The 15,656-nt window shown below is 45.4% G+C and overlaps 2 protein-coding genes across 4 annotated transcripts; one reads left to right on the top strand and one right to left on the bottom strand.

The window, feature by feature from the left end:
- The first annotated feature begins 6,130 nt into the window (after positions 1 to 6,130).
- LOC131876805 (uncharacterized) lies at positions 6,131 to 9,436 on the top strand. Of its 3 annotated transcripts, none has more exons than XM_059222295.1 (2): positions 6,131 to 8,737; positions 9,011 to 9,436. In XM_059222295.1, exon 1 carries the CDS (start codon positions 6,749 to 6,751, stop codon positions 7,772 to 7,774), a length of 1,026 nt encoding a protein of 341 aa, XP_059078278.1. In that variant the 5' UTR covers positions 6,131 to 6,748; the 3' UTR covers positions 7,775 to 8,737; positions 9,011 to 9,436. The 3 variants fall into 3 exon arrangements, with proteins under 3 accessions (XP_059078278.1, XP_059078277.1, XP_059078279.1); XM_059222294.1 differs by having other exon boundaries at positions 8,974 to 9,229; XM_059222296.1 differs by having other exon boundaries at positions 6,133 to 7,649; positions 7,721 to 9,229.
- Positions 9,429 to 13,524, bottom strand: LOC131876804 (uncharacterized). The gene is made up of 2 exons (XM_059222293.1): positions 12,761 to 13,524; positions 9,429 to 12,379 (listed from the first exon to the last, which is right to left on the bottom strand). The coding sequence occupies exons 1-2, from the start codon at positions 13,366 to 13,368 to the stop codon at positions 11,602 to 11,604; spliced, it is 1,386 nt and encodes a 461-aa protein (XP_059078276.1). The 5' UTR covers positions 13,369 to 13,524; the 3' UTR covers positions 9,429 to 11,601.
- Positions 13,525 to 15,656: the final 2,132 nt, after the last annotated feature.

Raw genomic sequence — 15,656 nt, 5'->3', positions numbered from 1 at the left:
GGAAAAGAGACAGGCAAACCAGGTGATCATGGATGCATAGCAGCAGGGGGCAGGCGTGAACCACACCAACACCCTTATCCTGTCCCGCTACATAACAAACTGGAAAAGGAGACAGGCAAACCCGGTGATCATGGATGCGCAGCAGCAGGGGGCAGCCGTGAACTACACCAACACCCTTATTCTGTCCCGCTACATAAAAACCTGGGCCAGAGAAAAATTGAAAGTTAGAGGGAGCACCCATTCATCAGTAGGCAACAGCAGCAGGCAGGTACTAACGAACTAAAGAAGGAGTAAGCACGATACGCACTGATCCTGTCCCTCTTTTGGGACAGGATCAATGCGTATCATACTGCTGGCGTTCCGCTTGCAATTACGTCGTCACTTTATGACTATAAACGTGAAATCGACAGCTTAATTCACATATATGCGGTTCCGCGTAAGCTTATTCAGGAAATGAATCGTCACATCAGAGAGCTAAATCAAAGAGGGTTAACCTGATCGATTTGCTTCAAGGAGTCAATGGCTCGATTCTTCAGGTCTTACAAATAACGATGAGAGGCTCAGAGGGAAGATCTGCTACTGTCTATGCTTTGCTAGATTCCAGTTGTACCACGTCTTTTATCAAACATTCCTTGGCTAAGGCACTGGGTCTAGAAGGTACACGCGTGAACATGCGTATTCATACCTTAGGTAAACAAGTAACCGAACAGAGAAATCATGAGGTGGTTGACTTTAAGATTGAAAATGCCAATGCCTCGATGAAATTGAGAGCAACCACAATAAAAACATTTGTTCTCAGATTCACACTTTCGATCCAAACACTTGGAAACAATTTGAATCTGTCAAAATGGCGTGCCCAACTTAACGGGCAAAGTGGATATTGGCCTGCTTATAGGAGTTGATTACTTGGGGGAAATTTACTCTAAGGAGAATGCACAAACTTCAAACGCTGTTCCCCGTCTTGTATATACAAAGTTTGGACACTGTTGAATGGGTACCAATGTCAATAACTCAAACGTCACTGCAAAACCCAATAGCACGGCCATGCACACAGTTAGTGTTTTCACGGGAAAAACCACCATTCAGCAAGACTTGACACAACTCTGGACACTTGAGTCCATTGGGATAACGGACAATAGGAGTGAAGCTCTGAAGGCCTCAGAAACCCAAGCGGTTAAATACTTTGAAGCCAACACCGCCATCCATAATGGGCGGTACGAGGTCTCCCTCCCTTTCAAAGTGAACCCCCCTCCGCGTTGAACAACAACTTTCCCCAGGCATTAAAATGTTTTCAAGCTCTTCAACGGCGGTGGAAACGAAACCCTTCGTTTTCTACAGCTTATCACCAAGCCATGCAAGACTACTTTGAGAAGGGCTTTGCCCATGTCGTTCCACAACAGGAAATAAAAGCGAAAAACCAGGTCTTCTATCTCCCACATTCGACGGTTATTTACAAAGAAGCTGTCCCCACGGAAGTCCGCATTGTATTTAACGGTTCTGCCATGTACCGGGGTACCTCTCTTAATCAACAATTGCTTCTTGGACCGAAATTGCAAAAGAATATTGTTGACATCCTTCTTCGAATGAGAACAAGTCCAATTGTCCTAGCTGTAGACATTTCCAAAATGTTCTTGCAGATCAATCTTAGCCCGAATGACCAAGATCTGGTCAGGTTCTTGTGGGAAAATCCAAAATCAGGCGAAGTTCAAATCTGTAGATTTTCAACCCCCGTCTTTGGCCTAACTTGTTCCCCTTACTTGGCAAATGCTGTTATTCAACATCTGGCCAAAACCCGCGCTCAAACTCACCCTTTGGCAAGTAAAATTCTGCAAAATGACATATACATGGATGATGTTTTCATCTACGCAAACACAGCAAATCAGGCGATAGAGCAACTGCAGAATGTAACCATGTTACTGGAGAAAGGAGGATTCAATTTGACAAAGTTCATTTCAAACTGTCCAGAAGTGTGTAATAAAATTCCAGCTGACAAACTAAATCCAAAGGCGCTGTTGGATCTTCAGGAAGACGAGCAAAAGGGAAAAACCCTTGTTGTGTCTTTCCACTCCAACACAGATAAATCAATTTTTAAAATTCATTCCATGGCCTCCACTTGGGACACAAACAATCCAGAAACAAAACGAAGTGTCTTATCCAAGTTGGCCAGCATTTTTGATCCTCTAGGTCTAATATAACCTCACGCCATCCTCTTAAAGATGTGTATGCAAAACATTTGGAAACATAACAATATTGATTGGAACGATACTTTGCCTCCCGCAATTCAGACCGACAGGAATCAGGCAATTCAATCCTTGCTCAGCCAAGAAACGTTGCGATTCCCACGGTACATTGGATTACCTGACAATCAACAACAAGCCAAATTGCATATCTTTTGTGACGCTTCTCAAAAGGCCTACGCAACTTGTTTGTACGTGCGCTACGTAAAAAGTCAGTCACCCTGTTAATGGCAAAAGTGCGTGTAGCCCCCCAAAATGGCTTACCCTACCGCGATTAGAACTTATGGCTTGCAAAATAGGTGTTGGCCTGTACAAGAAAATCGCCGCCACCATGAAGAACATAAAAAAAACGCTCATTCCTCTACAGATTCAGTGATTGCATTGCATTGGATTAACACTGATCCGGCCCATCTTAAAACTTTTGCATTCAATCGCGTAAAAGAGATCACACACCACACAAGCTGTAATCGATGGCATTACATTGCCACGAAAGAAAACCCAGCCGACATTCCTTCGAGAGGATTGGTTAACGCCACGGCCATGAACACTTGGATAATGGGTCCGACTGGCGTCCCAAACCCCTAATTGATATGCCCCAGCCCCCAAGGAGGCCTCTGTTGAATTAAAAAAATACGTTTCAGGCGTCATCCAAGGATAACAATGACGCGGTCTGTGCTTTGGCCCAATAAGACCAAGACGAAATTCTTTTGGGAAACCTGAACATCACATTGTCAACCTGATCTGTTTCGTTCTGAAATTCCTAAAAAAGTTGCGTCCTCTTAACTCCTCTCCACCATGGACAATAGACCATCATGCACAGGCAAATGTAGTATGGATGAAAGAGGTTCAGCAAAAAATATGGCCGTCGTTTTCAAATCTCATTGCAAAGAACCGATATTTGCCTCCGAATCATCCCTTGGCCAAATTTAACCCCTTCATCAATCATCAAGGTTTAATATGTATGAAAGGGCGTTTAACATTATCAGATAATCCTTTTCAAGAGGTACCCATACTTCCTGGCACACCACGAATGGTACATCTGTACATTCAATTCGTTCATGTTCAATTAGCATGTTGCGGCTTTGACCAATTGCAAGGGCACCTGAGACAAACTGTTTGGATCTTACGAGGTAAACAAACCTTACGCAAAGCACTACGTCATTGTCCAAAATGCTTTAAGGATCGTCTAAGTCAAGCGTACCCCCCATTTCCCAACTTCCAGCACCTCTCGTCGTCTATGGACCACCTTTCACCACAACTGGTCTACATTAGGCAGGCCCACTTTTTGTGAAACAAAAAGGCGGGGAGGGTAATGGAATAGAAAAAAGGTATATCATGTTGTTTACTTGCATGACCACACGAGCGATTCACTTATAGCTAACGGAAAGGCTTAATACCGATGAAGTCCTTATTGCCATATCGAGATTCGTTACTAGGCGAGGTACACCTCATTTATTCATGTCGGATAATGCCTTCAAACAAACGGGACAATTTCTAAAAGAGCTGACAGCAAAAGCCATAAGATGGAATTTTATACCACCATACACACCTCACCAAGGGGGAGCATGGGAAAGATTGGTAAAGACAGTCAAAACTCACTTGAGAAGAACGATAGGATCAGCCTTACTTGTACATAAAGAATTAGAAACCGCCTTGGTTCAGATCGAAGGCATTCTAAACTCAAGACGGATTTCCTCAATGTCGGATGATCCCATGTCATTAGAGCCTCTAACGCCAGGACATTTTTTAATCGGCAAACCAATTCTGAATATGCCGACGAAGGTGGAGTCTCATCAAGAAATTTCGTTCCAAAAAGCTTACAAACACCGACAAATGGTCATAGCCCGATTTGAAAGGCGATGGCAATAGAATACCTTGGAACTTTGCAGAATCCTCGACTAAGAAAACGAATAACCCCCGAAATTCAAGTTGGCCAACTCATCTTTATAAAACCTGGGGAGAAATTATCAAAACAGAAGTGGCCAATGGGCAGAGTTATCGAAACTCATCCAGGCCCGGACGGTGTTGAACAAGTGGTGACTCTGAGAACGCAAAATAATGTAATCAAACGGGGAGTTAACCAGATATACCAGTTAGAACAAAATTGGTAGCAGGAACAAACCACTCATTCAACTAAAGAGCATTTAACAAGAGTCCACATCAAAAAGATAAACAAGAAAATGGCACATAAGCCACGGAAGAAAGCAGAACAAACCGAGAGAACTCAAGACAACCAGGTTTCCAGAAAAGGTCGCACCCTCAAAAAACCGAAAAGATTTGCAAATGCTTTAACCAGCTTAGCCCTTATGGCCTCGTTAATATGCTCCTGTATGGCTGACTCACAAGAAACACTATTGATCGCAAACGAAATACCCCAAGGAGTAACAGCGAATAACTCTGAGCAAGACACACCAAAACCACCTCCATTTGAGATCCTGCCAATTGATAAACCATACATGTTAGAACCATTTGGAACTATTTACACGGGATTGACGGTTGGCCATTTAGTTTTCACAATCCAGCTAGAGGAGACAACTCAGCTCACTGGATCAATTGAAACTTGGCAAAAGAACAAACCAAAATTAATCACAGCAGGTCACAAATGTAAAGGAATGCACGCTAAGAGAACATGGAAGACGTGTTGATACGCGGTTGGTTAAAGACGAACGACCACCGTCGAAAAAAGCGCTTCTTTGCATCCTTAGAAGCGTTTGCATTGGGAGGCGCTATTACGTTTGCCGCAGAACAAATTTCCCATCTATTTGGAAGCTCTGCGACGTATAACAACGAAAAAGTGATGGCTGAACACATAATAAAAACGGAGCAAGAAGTACATCATTTGGGAGTGTTAGACGCTCAGTTTCAGGAGGCAATTCAGCACACACAGCGTTTGATAGAAAACCAATTTACCGAAGAAAAACTGGATGTATTCTTGATAAAAGTGGACCAAATACTAGAAAAACTGGTGGAAGATCATTGAACAATGGTCCACCAAATGCAAGATTTAATTGTCAATGTGTTACATCCCGAGCTGTTTTCCCTGAATGCTGTTGATATGGCGATGAGTAAACTCAGCACTGAATTATCAAAAGATAAAAAAAAATATTGTTACAAGAGACTTCGGGCATATTTCAATTGCCTTTCACTGTCATCAAGGAGCCGCAAGCTACATCTGTTGTAATGCATATTCCAATTGGCGATCCGACTGAGACAATGACATTGTACAAAGTGCATACCCTAACGTTCAATGTGGGGTCAACGGGAGCTGTGACTCAGTTGAAACTTCCGGAGTTCATGGCATATAATGATGACCTTACGAGATACTCGCAAATCACGCAAAGCCAAATTGATAAGTGCACAAGAATACAAGAATATTGTTTCTGCGAGGTCCATGTCATCTTCAAGCACAATGGCCACCACTGTGAGGAAGACATGATGATGGAAAATAAGTTAGAGCGGGAGAATTGTGATGCTCAAATCATTGGGAAACACCCTCAAGTAAGGCAAATTGGTGCTTCCACTTTTTTATTTCACCATCAAATAGCCACCAAAATCACAATTAAATGCCCTAACAATCAGACTTACACGCCAGAACTAAAAGGAACCATGTTATTCACATTAATAAGCTGTAGTGGAGAAACTAAAGATTTTATAAACTATGGGCAGCACGAATTGCTAAACCAACAGGCCAAGTTTCTCCACCCACCCCAGGAGTAAAACGTGAGTAATTTCCTGGAAGGGCACGAATTGAAACACCTGGAAACCATTCAACTCAACAACATAGAACCCATGAATGTTGATGATTTAAAATTAGAACCGCCAGAAGCTTGGTCAGTTCATCAAATTGTGCTCGGCATTGGAATTGCGACAATTGTCGGAGCAGTGTTTATGGGAGCACGGAGTTGCTTGAAATGTTGCAACCGTTCAAAGCAATCAAATATTACGTCTAACGCTCCTGCTTTATCACCCGAAGAGATACCGCTTCAGGAGCTCCCTAGAAGCATGAGAAATCTGAGGGCGGAAACCCGCAGAAACATAGTAAAAATTAAGCTAAGGATGAAACACTAATGCTCGCTTTTCCTTCTAGAGATAAGAGATAAGAAAAAACCTCACGAAAGATAACATGACGTGGCAAGAAACAGCTCAAACGTGGGTCAATTCAAACCTCTACATGCGTGGTCTTAACACAAAACCAGCGGACACTCAGTTTCTTATTGAAAATTTTCATCATTGGGAGCAGTCCTATGCCGAACTCAAAGAAGGTCTGAGGCTTGCGTCCATCTTGTCAATCGATACCGAAAATCATCAAGACAAAAGTCTCAGCACAATCCTCATTGGAGTGGTTACGGGACACTCATGGATCCTGGGAATTTCCGAGCTGAAAAATAGCAACGGCAACCAGGCGTATTTCGTAGCATATTACCACCCACTCTAACAATGATATTAGAGGATGTCAATGTGACGAAAGTGGGGTCTGATCTCGCTAAAGACATCAGAGAAGATTGGGAAAAATGGGGATTCACGTCAACAGGGTCATTGATACACAACGCCTCATGAAAAATGATCAAGACCAGCACCATATCTTCCCAAACGACCCAAATCCGACAAGGTTTGGTCTTGGACACGTCAGTCAGCTCTTGTTCGGTTCTAATTACAAACCCTTCACATTGGGAGAACGGAAACAAATACAACACCGAGTCCCGACCCACCTATCTCACCATCTTTACGAGTGGCCAAAGTCAATTCGGAAATTCGAACGATTTTGTTTGAGTTACCTGGTGAATGATGCCGTCATGCCACTGGCCCTTATCCTGACCTGGATCACCTCCATCAACCCTTTTGCAACAACCACCAACTCAGCAATAAACCAGTTACGAGAACAATATCTTGTTCCTGTAGCACAGGAGCCCAGTCTGCCCCCTGCACGTTATTTTACTCCAGAAGAAATGGATGATGAGGAAGATGAATTCGTGAATACACTAAATGAAATAAGATTAATCCTTGCGGACATCAACCCCCATCCAGTCCCTAAGACCCCGGGTGTCAATATGGACTGGGACGATCAAATGCTGAACCTCAATGACTTGTTGCACCAACCCGTCCCAAAACCTACCATTGAGGGATTACCCGACGCCATGATCCAGCCTTCGCAAAAAGCATCAAGAAGAAGATCAACAAAGAAATTGCACTTCTTTGCCAATCCCCGAAAGAACCCTTCTTACCGTATCCCAAGAGCCTTAAAACACGAGGTCGTGTGGAAAAATGCTTGCTTTGCTTGTGCAAGTCAACATCACACTATTGCAACGTGCCAACATCTGAGCAACAAGACCTCCTGTGGATATGAGTTTTGCAAAAAAGCACTCCCGCATGTGATACTGGGATGTCAAACCTTAAATTCACGATGCGGGTTGTGTAAGTGCCGAGGGCATCATCGATCCCAGTGCAAAACCCACACTACAGAACATTTCTTTTGGGTGTTTCAGAAGGCAGCCGTGTTTGGTCGATTCACCAGAAAGCAGTTCTACGATGCGGCTTGAGGATTTTTTCCATGGTGGGATAATTGTAGGACTAATAACGTGATTCCTATTTGTGCAAAAGACATTTACAAACCGCTAACTTTCCGGCAGAAACGGTCCCGTGTGCAACGGATTCAACGCGTCAAACCACAAAAAAATGAGGTCCCAATGTATGTATAAATGTTTGTAACGACCTGATCTCGACACAATTTGGATACCTAGGTTCTATCTATCGTAAAGTAGACACATAGCAAAGGCCCATGGGAAACAAGTTGGTTGGCTTGATACTCAAAGCCAACGGCGGGGAGTGTTATGTGTTGTGCACTGTTCTCTGTACTTGGCGAAATTTGGGAAACAGACAACTTGAATGCTCGGGGGTATGTTTGATATATCTGGGAAATCTTCTGAAACTAGAAAACTTACGTAATCAGCGGTGGTCATGGATCTAGACCCATGAATACGAACAGTCAAAAGTATCTTATAAACCCGTTTGTAACTTAAAGCAACAACTTGCAGCTTGGCAACTGATCGAGATCTAGCAACCAGGCCCATCACACGTAAGCATTCTGGAAAAGGGGCAGTGACTCCCCATCGTACTGGATATTTCTGGTGCAAAACTCTGTATTCACGGGCCCCCTTCCCTCTAGAACATCAACCTCGGGTATAAAAAGCCGTCCCCCAGAGCAAAGAAAGTGAGTTGATATGATGAAGTGAAACGTAATACAAGTTTATACTTCATTCTGGCTCCACTTTGGAGCAAGTGAAACTACTTCGACTTTAACACAAGACAGAAAGTCTTCTTGTGTTGAAGTGTAAAATTACGAACTTGTTTAACGTTTTTCGGAATTGCGATAATTTGATCAAAGGTGCATAGTACATAGTGCCTAAAGTGGAGATTCTTTGGCGGAAACGCTGATAGGACTCGATGCTGGGAAGCCCAGGAGTACAAGCCGTGGATTCCCTATTTGATGACCAAGCTTGAGGGTGGGTTTTTTTAAAGGTTTTCCCCTCTATATTTTTATCGTAATGATACACCTCTCTTATTAAATCTCTTTGAGTCAAAGCATACACGTTGATAAGCGACTTCGGTTGCCTTTTTGCATATCATTGATAGGCGACTTCGATTGCCTTTTTTGCATATCATTGATAGGCGACTTTGGTTGCCTTTTCGTGCCCATTATTGATAGGCGACTTGTTTCCCTTTTTCCCACTATTGATAGGCGACTTTGTTTCCCTTTTTGTATCCATTATCGATAGGCGACTTGTTTACCTTTTATGCGCACGGTTGATACTCTATGCATAATTGAGAAACGACGCGGGACGTTTCTGTGACACAGCCAGACTCAAGTTCAGGTGTACCAATTCATGCCCCCAATACATGTACATTTGCAATCATCCTCACGACTTGGTCAAGCAAAGGTAGAAAAGTAAACAGTCGAGATAAGGTAAGATCCTAATTCATGTCTTGCATTGTATAATACTGTACTTACACAAGAAATACAATTAATGGTGAAACAGTATATAAAGAGTTTGTTGTTCTTCATTCTTTGGGACCGTAGTGTTGGCTCTAAAAACCCCATAACCAGAGATCTTTAGATAGGTCTAAACGACTTAAGCCCTAGCAAAATAGGTGCTCTCTTTGAAGGGCGCTCTCTTGGCAGGTAACCTATTGCTAGGGTCAGAGACGGGATAGTCTCATGTTCCGTTGTTGTTTTGGGAATCAAAATAATTTATCTGGAAAAGGGAGACCTTCAATCTCATCCTTGTACGGAACAGAGTCCATCACCACTCGTAAGTCTTTTTTGTTTTTCTTTCAAACCCCATGATGAGGAAGAAAAGCTTGACAGGGATGGTCCAATCCGCGTGGATTCGAAATTTTCACAGCATAACCCTTTTCAATGGTCTTTCCTATGGACTCTCGGTAAGCCGTTGCAAAGATTGGGCTACTGATAAACCGACGCTCCAATCCTGCTTACCTCTTTTCGGCCAATCGCCTGTTGTTCTCCGGCCAAGATACTCCAGGTATCCAAGGTAAACTGACTTCATAGCCGGGTTTGTACACGAGCTTCCTGGTATTTTCCTTGGTCTTATTGAGTGCGTATTCATCTTGGAGACTCATCTTTGTGTCAGATACGACTCGACCCTCTGCTCTATACGATTCTGTAGCAAAGAATTCATCGAGGTGCTGATCCAAAAGGAGATTGGAGTCTTAAACAAAGTTTGAGTGTCGACACTGACTCACTGAAGCTTGTTCGTTGATTGGGCCCCTACAAACCCATCCAAGGCAAGTGCGAAATGCAGAAAGCTCTCCTTTTTGACCTCTTCTTTGCTCTAACGGTTCGATCAAATGTCCAGAGTCCAATCCCAATAACAGATGCACTGGTCCGTCGTTTTCACTCAGAGACAGGTCCTTGAGGTGTTTCCACCTCCCACGCAAAGACGCCCAATTAGTCCCTTTGAGACCCTTCCAAGTGACAGGAAGTGACTTGACTTCAAGAGTGAACGTCTCACTTGTTTCTGGATTGCCAACTTGGATTGCGGCGTTGTACGAACTTAGGCTGGTGGTCGACGTCGTTCCATCGATCGTCAATGGAGTGCGTGATGTGCCTGCCTCCACAAAACCTAGCTTCTTGAGGATATTCTCACTGATGAATGTCATGTCTGATCCCTCTTCCACTTACGCGTTAACGATCAATGCTCCTTTAGGACCTGAACACTTGATTGGGATTGAAGCGAAGGTTAATGGAGCTTCCTAACTTTTTATTCATCAACCAGAGAGAGACAGGAATCCACCAGAATGAGGGCGACGCAGGAGCGCAACAGCTGAGTAGCCAATACTTCCTATCTGATCAGATAAACCATTCCATAAACCATGAGATGGTCGCCACACCTCCCCCCTGGATCAAACCGAAGTAAATCGCAAAGGTGGGGAGCTTAACCGTCCACTTCGCAACCGAGTTGGATTTGAAGTCGATGATCTGATGGGCTTTGTTTGATCCGAGAATGAGGCAGAGGAAGCAAAATCTGGAGCAGGAGCGGCTACTATAGCAGGTTTCAGGCGGTCCACGGAAACGGTTTGTTTTTTGTTATTGACCATGATATCGAAACACTTTGACCCAGAAGAAAGAACTCTATATGGTCCACGATAGTTGGGAGACAAAGGTTTCCGATAACCACTTTGACGCAAGTAAACCCAAGCGGCGCTTGACAGAGATTTTGGGACAAATGAACGAGGAGTGCCGTGAAATGAAGTGGGTGTAGGGAGGAAATTATCCAAAATTGACGACCAAGCACGTCGAATATCCGGGACAGCAATCTCTTCGGTTGGGCTAACCAATTGACCAGGAATAACCAAAGCTTCACCCAAGACCAATTCGGCAGGAGAGCATCCAAGGTCTAATTTGACTGAAGAGTGAAGTCCCAACATCACCCAAGGAAGTTGATCATACCATTTGTTGTCTTGGAGACGTGAGGAAAGGGCATACTTCAGTTGACAGTGGAGCCTCTCGACAAGGCCATTAGACTGGGGATGGAACGAAGTGGTTGGTTGCAAAGAAACATTCAGGATTTTTGACAAACCTGACCAGAGCTCAGAAGAAAATTGGGCACCTCTGCCCGAAGTAATGACGCGTGAGATTCCGAAGCGTGATATCCACCTAAAACAACGGTAGTTGGAATGCGAATGAACCTATTTATTAAAACGAACATATGGTTAGAAATAAAACAATGGATCTAATGCTCGGCGTTTGGTCTTACCCCCAGCCTTGTAGGGGATCGTTGGATCAACTAACTGCCTTTATGATTGACGACTTACAGAAATGGAGAACGCGTTTATTGCTTTGTGCTAATCATTTGTTGGTAGGCAGTTGGCAGTTGGTCGGATGTATCAGCACTCCCAAAATTTCGGATGTCTCTTGTTCTGCCGGCGGATCTGGGATGATTGTGAGGTCGTCACTGAAGCTGACCCTCGGTCTGGGATTCATTGGATGAACACGGCCAAACCCAAGACGATCTGGCGGTCGATGTGCTCGACATGGGCGTTGTTGTGTTGGTTGTTTTTGTCCCTGTCCATCCGTGGATCTCTCCAGGGCTTTGTCAAGAACTCTCGCCGAGTTGGGGCTGGGCTTGTAGAGATCAAGTGAAAGCATTGGAGGTCGTTCAGCACTGGGATGGGGATGGCCTGAGTTGGGTGTGACTTTGGATGTGTTGTGTTGGGTAGGGTTGGACACTGGAACTGACAAGGTGTCCCGCGGAGGATCACTGAGCCAGAAGGGAAAGTTGTTCCGGGGTGCCAGGGGAGTATGGTGGTGGAATTGTTCAGGGATTATTTTCATGTCGTCCTCATGGCGAGTCAATACTTGATTTGTTGATTCATTGCGTAGCAAGAAGGTGGCATGTCCTTCTCTGTTAAGGACACGGTAAGGGCACGCTTTAAATTTGGGGGTGAATTTTGATCCACGGGTTTGGTCTCGTAATATCACTAGTTGTCCAATTGTGATTGACGAAGGCTTGGTCTTGACTTTGCGGTTAAAATTTTGAGCCGCCCGAGAACGGTGCTCACTGTCCCTGTTCTTCACCAATTCAGTCGCAACGCCGGGTATTCTCGGAATGTTTAGGAGTTCTGACCTGTAATTCAAGAACATCATTGAGGTTGGTGGGACATTTGTTACTGGGTGGGGAGTGGTTCGATATGCTCTGAGGCATTGCAATAGAGCCTCTCTCATAGACTTCCTAGATGCATTACACGACTGGAAGGTTCTCTTTAAAACTTTCATGAAACATTCCGCCGGGTTTGCCCTCGGATGATGAGGGGCGGTGAAAGAGTGTGAAATGCCGTATTGATGGCAGAATATTTCGAATTCATGAGAGCGGAAGGCAGGGCCGTTATCCGACCGTTGGTTTGTGGGAAATCCATAGGTTGTATATATTTCAGTGAGGGCAGCCACAGTTTCAGAAGTTGTGGTTGCACGGACGAATACGGCGGCGGGAAATCGGGAGAGGTCGCACCTAACTACCAAGACGTGGGAGTTGTTGGGAAGTGGGCCAAAATGATCGATGGAGACTGCTTCCCATGCGCGTTCTGGTGTGGCATGGCATCGTTGTTCCACTTTGGTGGCCTTCTCAGTGATAGTTAGACACACCTTGCACTGCTGAACGTGGGTTTCAATGTGTGTGTCCATGGCGGGGAACCACGCCACCGTTCTTAAGCGTCGCTTCATGGAGCACGTTCTGAGGTGAGAGCCACCATGGGCCAGAGAGACAGCGCGCTCTTGTAGTCCCTTGGGAACAACAATTCGGGGGCCTCGAAGTACGTTGCCACCCTCCGATATCGTGAGCTCGCGGAATACTTTTTTAAACGGTCGGAGGAGCGGGTCCTCGGTCAAAGTGCCGTTATGGATGGACTTCTTCAAGGCCGTGAGTTGTTTATCTCTGCGTGTGTATTTATTTACTTCCGCTGGCGTCAGGGCGGCGAACACGTCCCCATTCAGGGTGGCGTAAATGACTTTCTCCATGTCACAGCCCAACCCAAGATCTTTGGGGTCCAGGCAATGGAGAGGCGTGGCGTTCCGGCTAAAGAAGTCCGCAGGATTGGATTTTCCTGCCTTCCAAATCATTTTGAACGACACATCTTGATGTCTGAGGATGATGCGATCGGTTCTGATGGATCCAGGTCGGGTTTCTCGGAATATAGGCAAAAGGGACTAGTGATCTGTTACAATGGTGACGTCTGGGTTGGCGACGAGGTAGATTTTCATCTTTTTTAGCCCGTGGTCAACCGCCATGGCTTCAAGATCAAACTGGGGGTATCGCTTTTCCACAGCTGTGGTGGCCCGCGATGAGATGGCCACCGTTTGCACGTTGTGAACTGTGTCCCCTTGGGCGAGGATAGCGCACAATCCATCCCGATGGGCGTCAACAAACACAAAGGTGGGCTTCTTTGCGTCGAAGTACGTCAGACAGGCCTGTTCGTGGAGAGAGTTTTTGAGCTTGTCAAACTCAAGTTGATGGACAGGGGTCCACTCGTATTTTGCATGCTTAGAGGTAAGTGCTCTTAGGTTGGGCGTTTCCCTGGCTATGAAAGGGATGAAGTCAGAATTTGAACGGGCCATGCACAAAAACGACACAAGCTCCTCCTTGGTACTAGGCCTTGGCGAGTCTCTTAAGTTCCTGACTTTTTCGGGGTCCGGGCTCACTCCCTTAGATGATACGCGCATTCCCCAAAACGGTATCTCTTCTACCCCGAAGATGCATTTGTCCGGGTTAAGTGTCATGCCGGTAGTCAGTACCCTTTCCAGGAAAAATCGTAGGGATCTGTCGTGATCCTCCTTGGTCGCCCCGGCAATCACAATATCATCATGTACTGCGTGGAGCCCGGAGATATCACTGAAGTTGTTCCATATGGCGAGCATGAACTCGCCCGATGCAGGCTTCACACCCATGGGAAGTCGTTTCAATCTGAATAGTTCTCCCCCAACCCGAAATACTGTAAGTGGCCTAGATGATTGGGCCAAAGCTAGTTGGTGAAATGAAGACCTGAAGTCCAATTTTGAGAAGAATTTGCTTCCAACGAGGCTAGCCTTAATAGAATCGACAGTGGGTATGGGGATGCGGCTATCAACCAAACTCTTGTTGAGATTCCGAAGATCAATAGTTATCCGTATATCTCCGTTGTCTTTGGGGGCTACCTGGATGTTGCTTACCCATGGTGATGGTCCGCNTAGGGTGTGCTCAATGGCATCATCCAGAAGCATCTGATGAATGGCTTGATCCACTTTGGCTTCTAGATGAAAAGGTACGTATCTTGGGGCACAAGCAACGGGTTTTGGGTGTCGACCAGTGGAGGTTGACCTCGTAGTCCCCAAAAGTCCAACTCCCTCAAACACTGACCGAAACCTCCCCACTTTGATGTCTTGTGATGATGTTACCCTTTGGACGGCTTGGACGGCTAGGTCAGCGGATTTCCTGCCAAGGCTTGGCAGGTTGATGGTTAGAATTCCAACGATACACACGTCTCGCAGGAAATCAGGGTTATCATTGGACGAGAGGGTGTATCGTCCCAACATACCACTTGGCTGCCAGTGTGATGCTGCCCCAAGTTATATCCGCTACACTTACTCCCAAAGGCAAGATTGGCTCGGACGAGGCTCCATAAGGCTTGATGCGAACCTTTGTCGATTTTAAGCGAGTCAGAAGGGATTTGGGAGCGAGTCCGAGGGACAACGTTAATTTGTGCTCCGGAATCGGCGACGCCGAGAGGTGGGTCCCGTCAAGGATGAAGTGTACCCGAGGATTTGTGGTATGATGCTTGGAGTGGCATTTGCCATGAAAGCGTGAAGGTAATGAGCATCCTCCCCTGAAGAAAGTCCTTCATTATCGCAGTTTCTTCGTTTCCATTGCTTGTAGCAAGAACATTTTTAGAAGTTTTAGATCGAGGCTTTGATTGAGCTTTTGCATGTTGTTTCCTTTCCCACTTTGGAATTCAGTGTTGGACTGTTGTGAGCTCAAACACACAATTGCCAAATGGCCTCTCTTCTTGCATAATGAGCAGACCTTGTCTATTGCTGGACATTGCCCTAGAGAGTGCCTCGTGCGAGAACCACACCTCAGACACACATTTGTCTTGGGTCGAAAGCCAGCCTTTCGAACAGAATTCTTTGAGTATGGTTCCGACAGTCATTACGGTTTCTGTGTCCGCGAGGAAAGTGGATCCCGCGTTCATAACGGAATTGGACGCAACCACCGAATCCTCGAAGAGCATGTGTTGGCGACCACCTCGTCAAAGGCCCAGTTCTTTTGGATAGTAGCGTCGCGCGGGTGCAATCCGAGGTACCAAAAACCAGCTGGATTTTGGCAGCTAGCTTCACTGGGTCCCCTCGTTGAAATCCCCTGATCGAATCCCCTC

The sequence above is a fragment of the Tigriopus californicus genome, chromosome 2 (assembly GCF_007210705.1).
Source record: "Tigriopus californicus strain San Diego chromosome 2, Tcal_SD_v2.1, whole genome shotgun sequence".
In the NCBI taxonomy this organism is placed as follows: domain Eukaryota; kingdom Metazoa; phylum Arthropoda; class Copepoda; order Harpacticoida; family Harpacticidae; genus Tigriopus; species Tigriopus californicus.
Note: the sequence above shows the minus strand (reverse complement) of the source record. Positions and strands in the feature narration are given on the sequence as shown.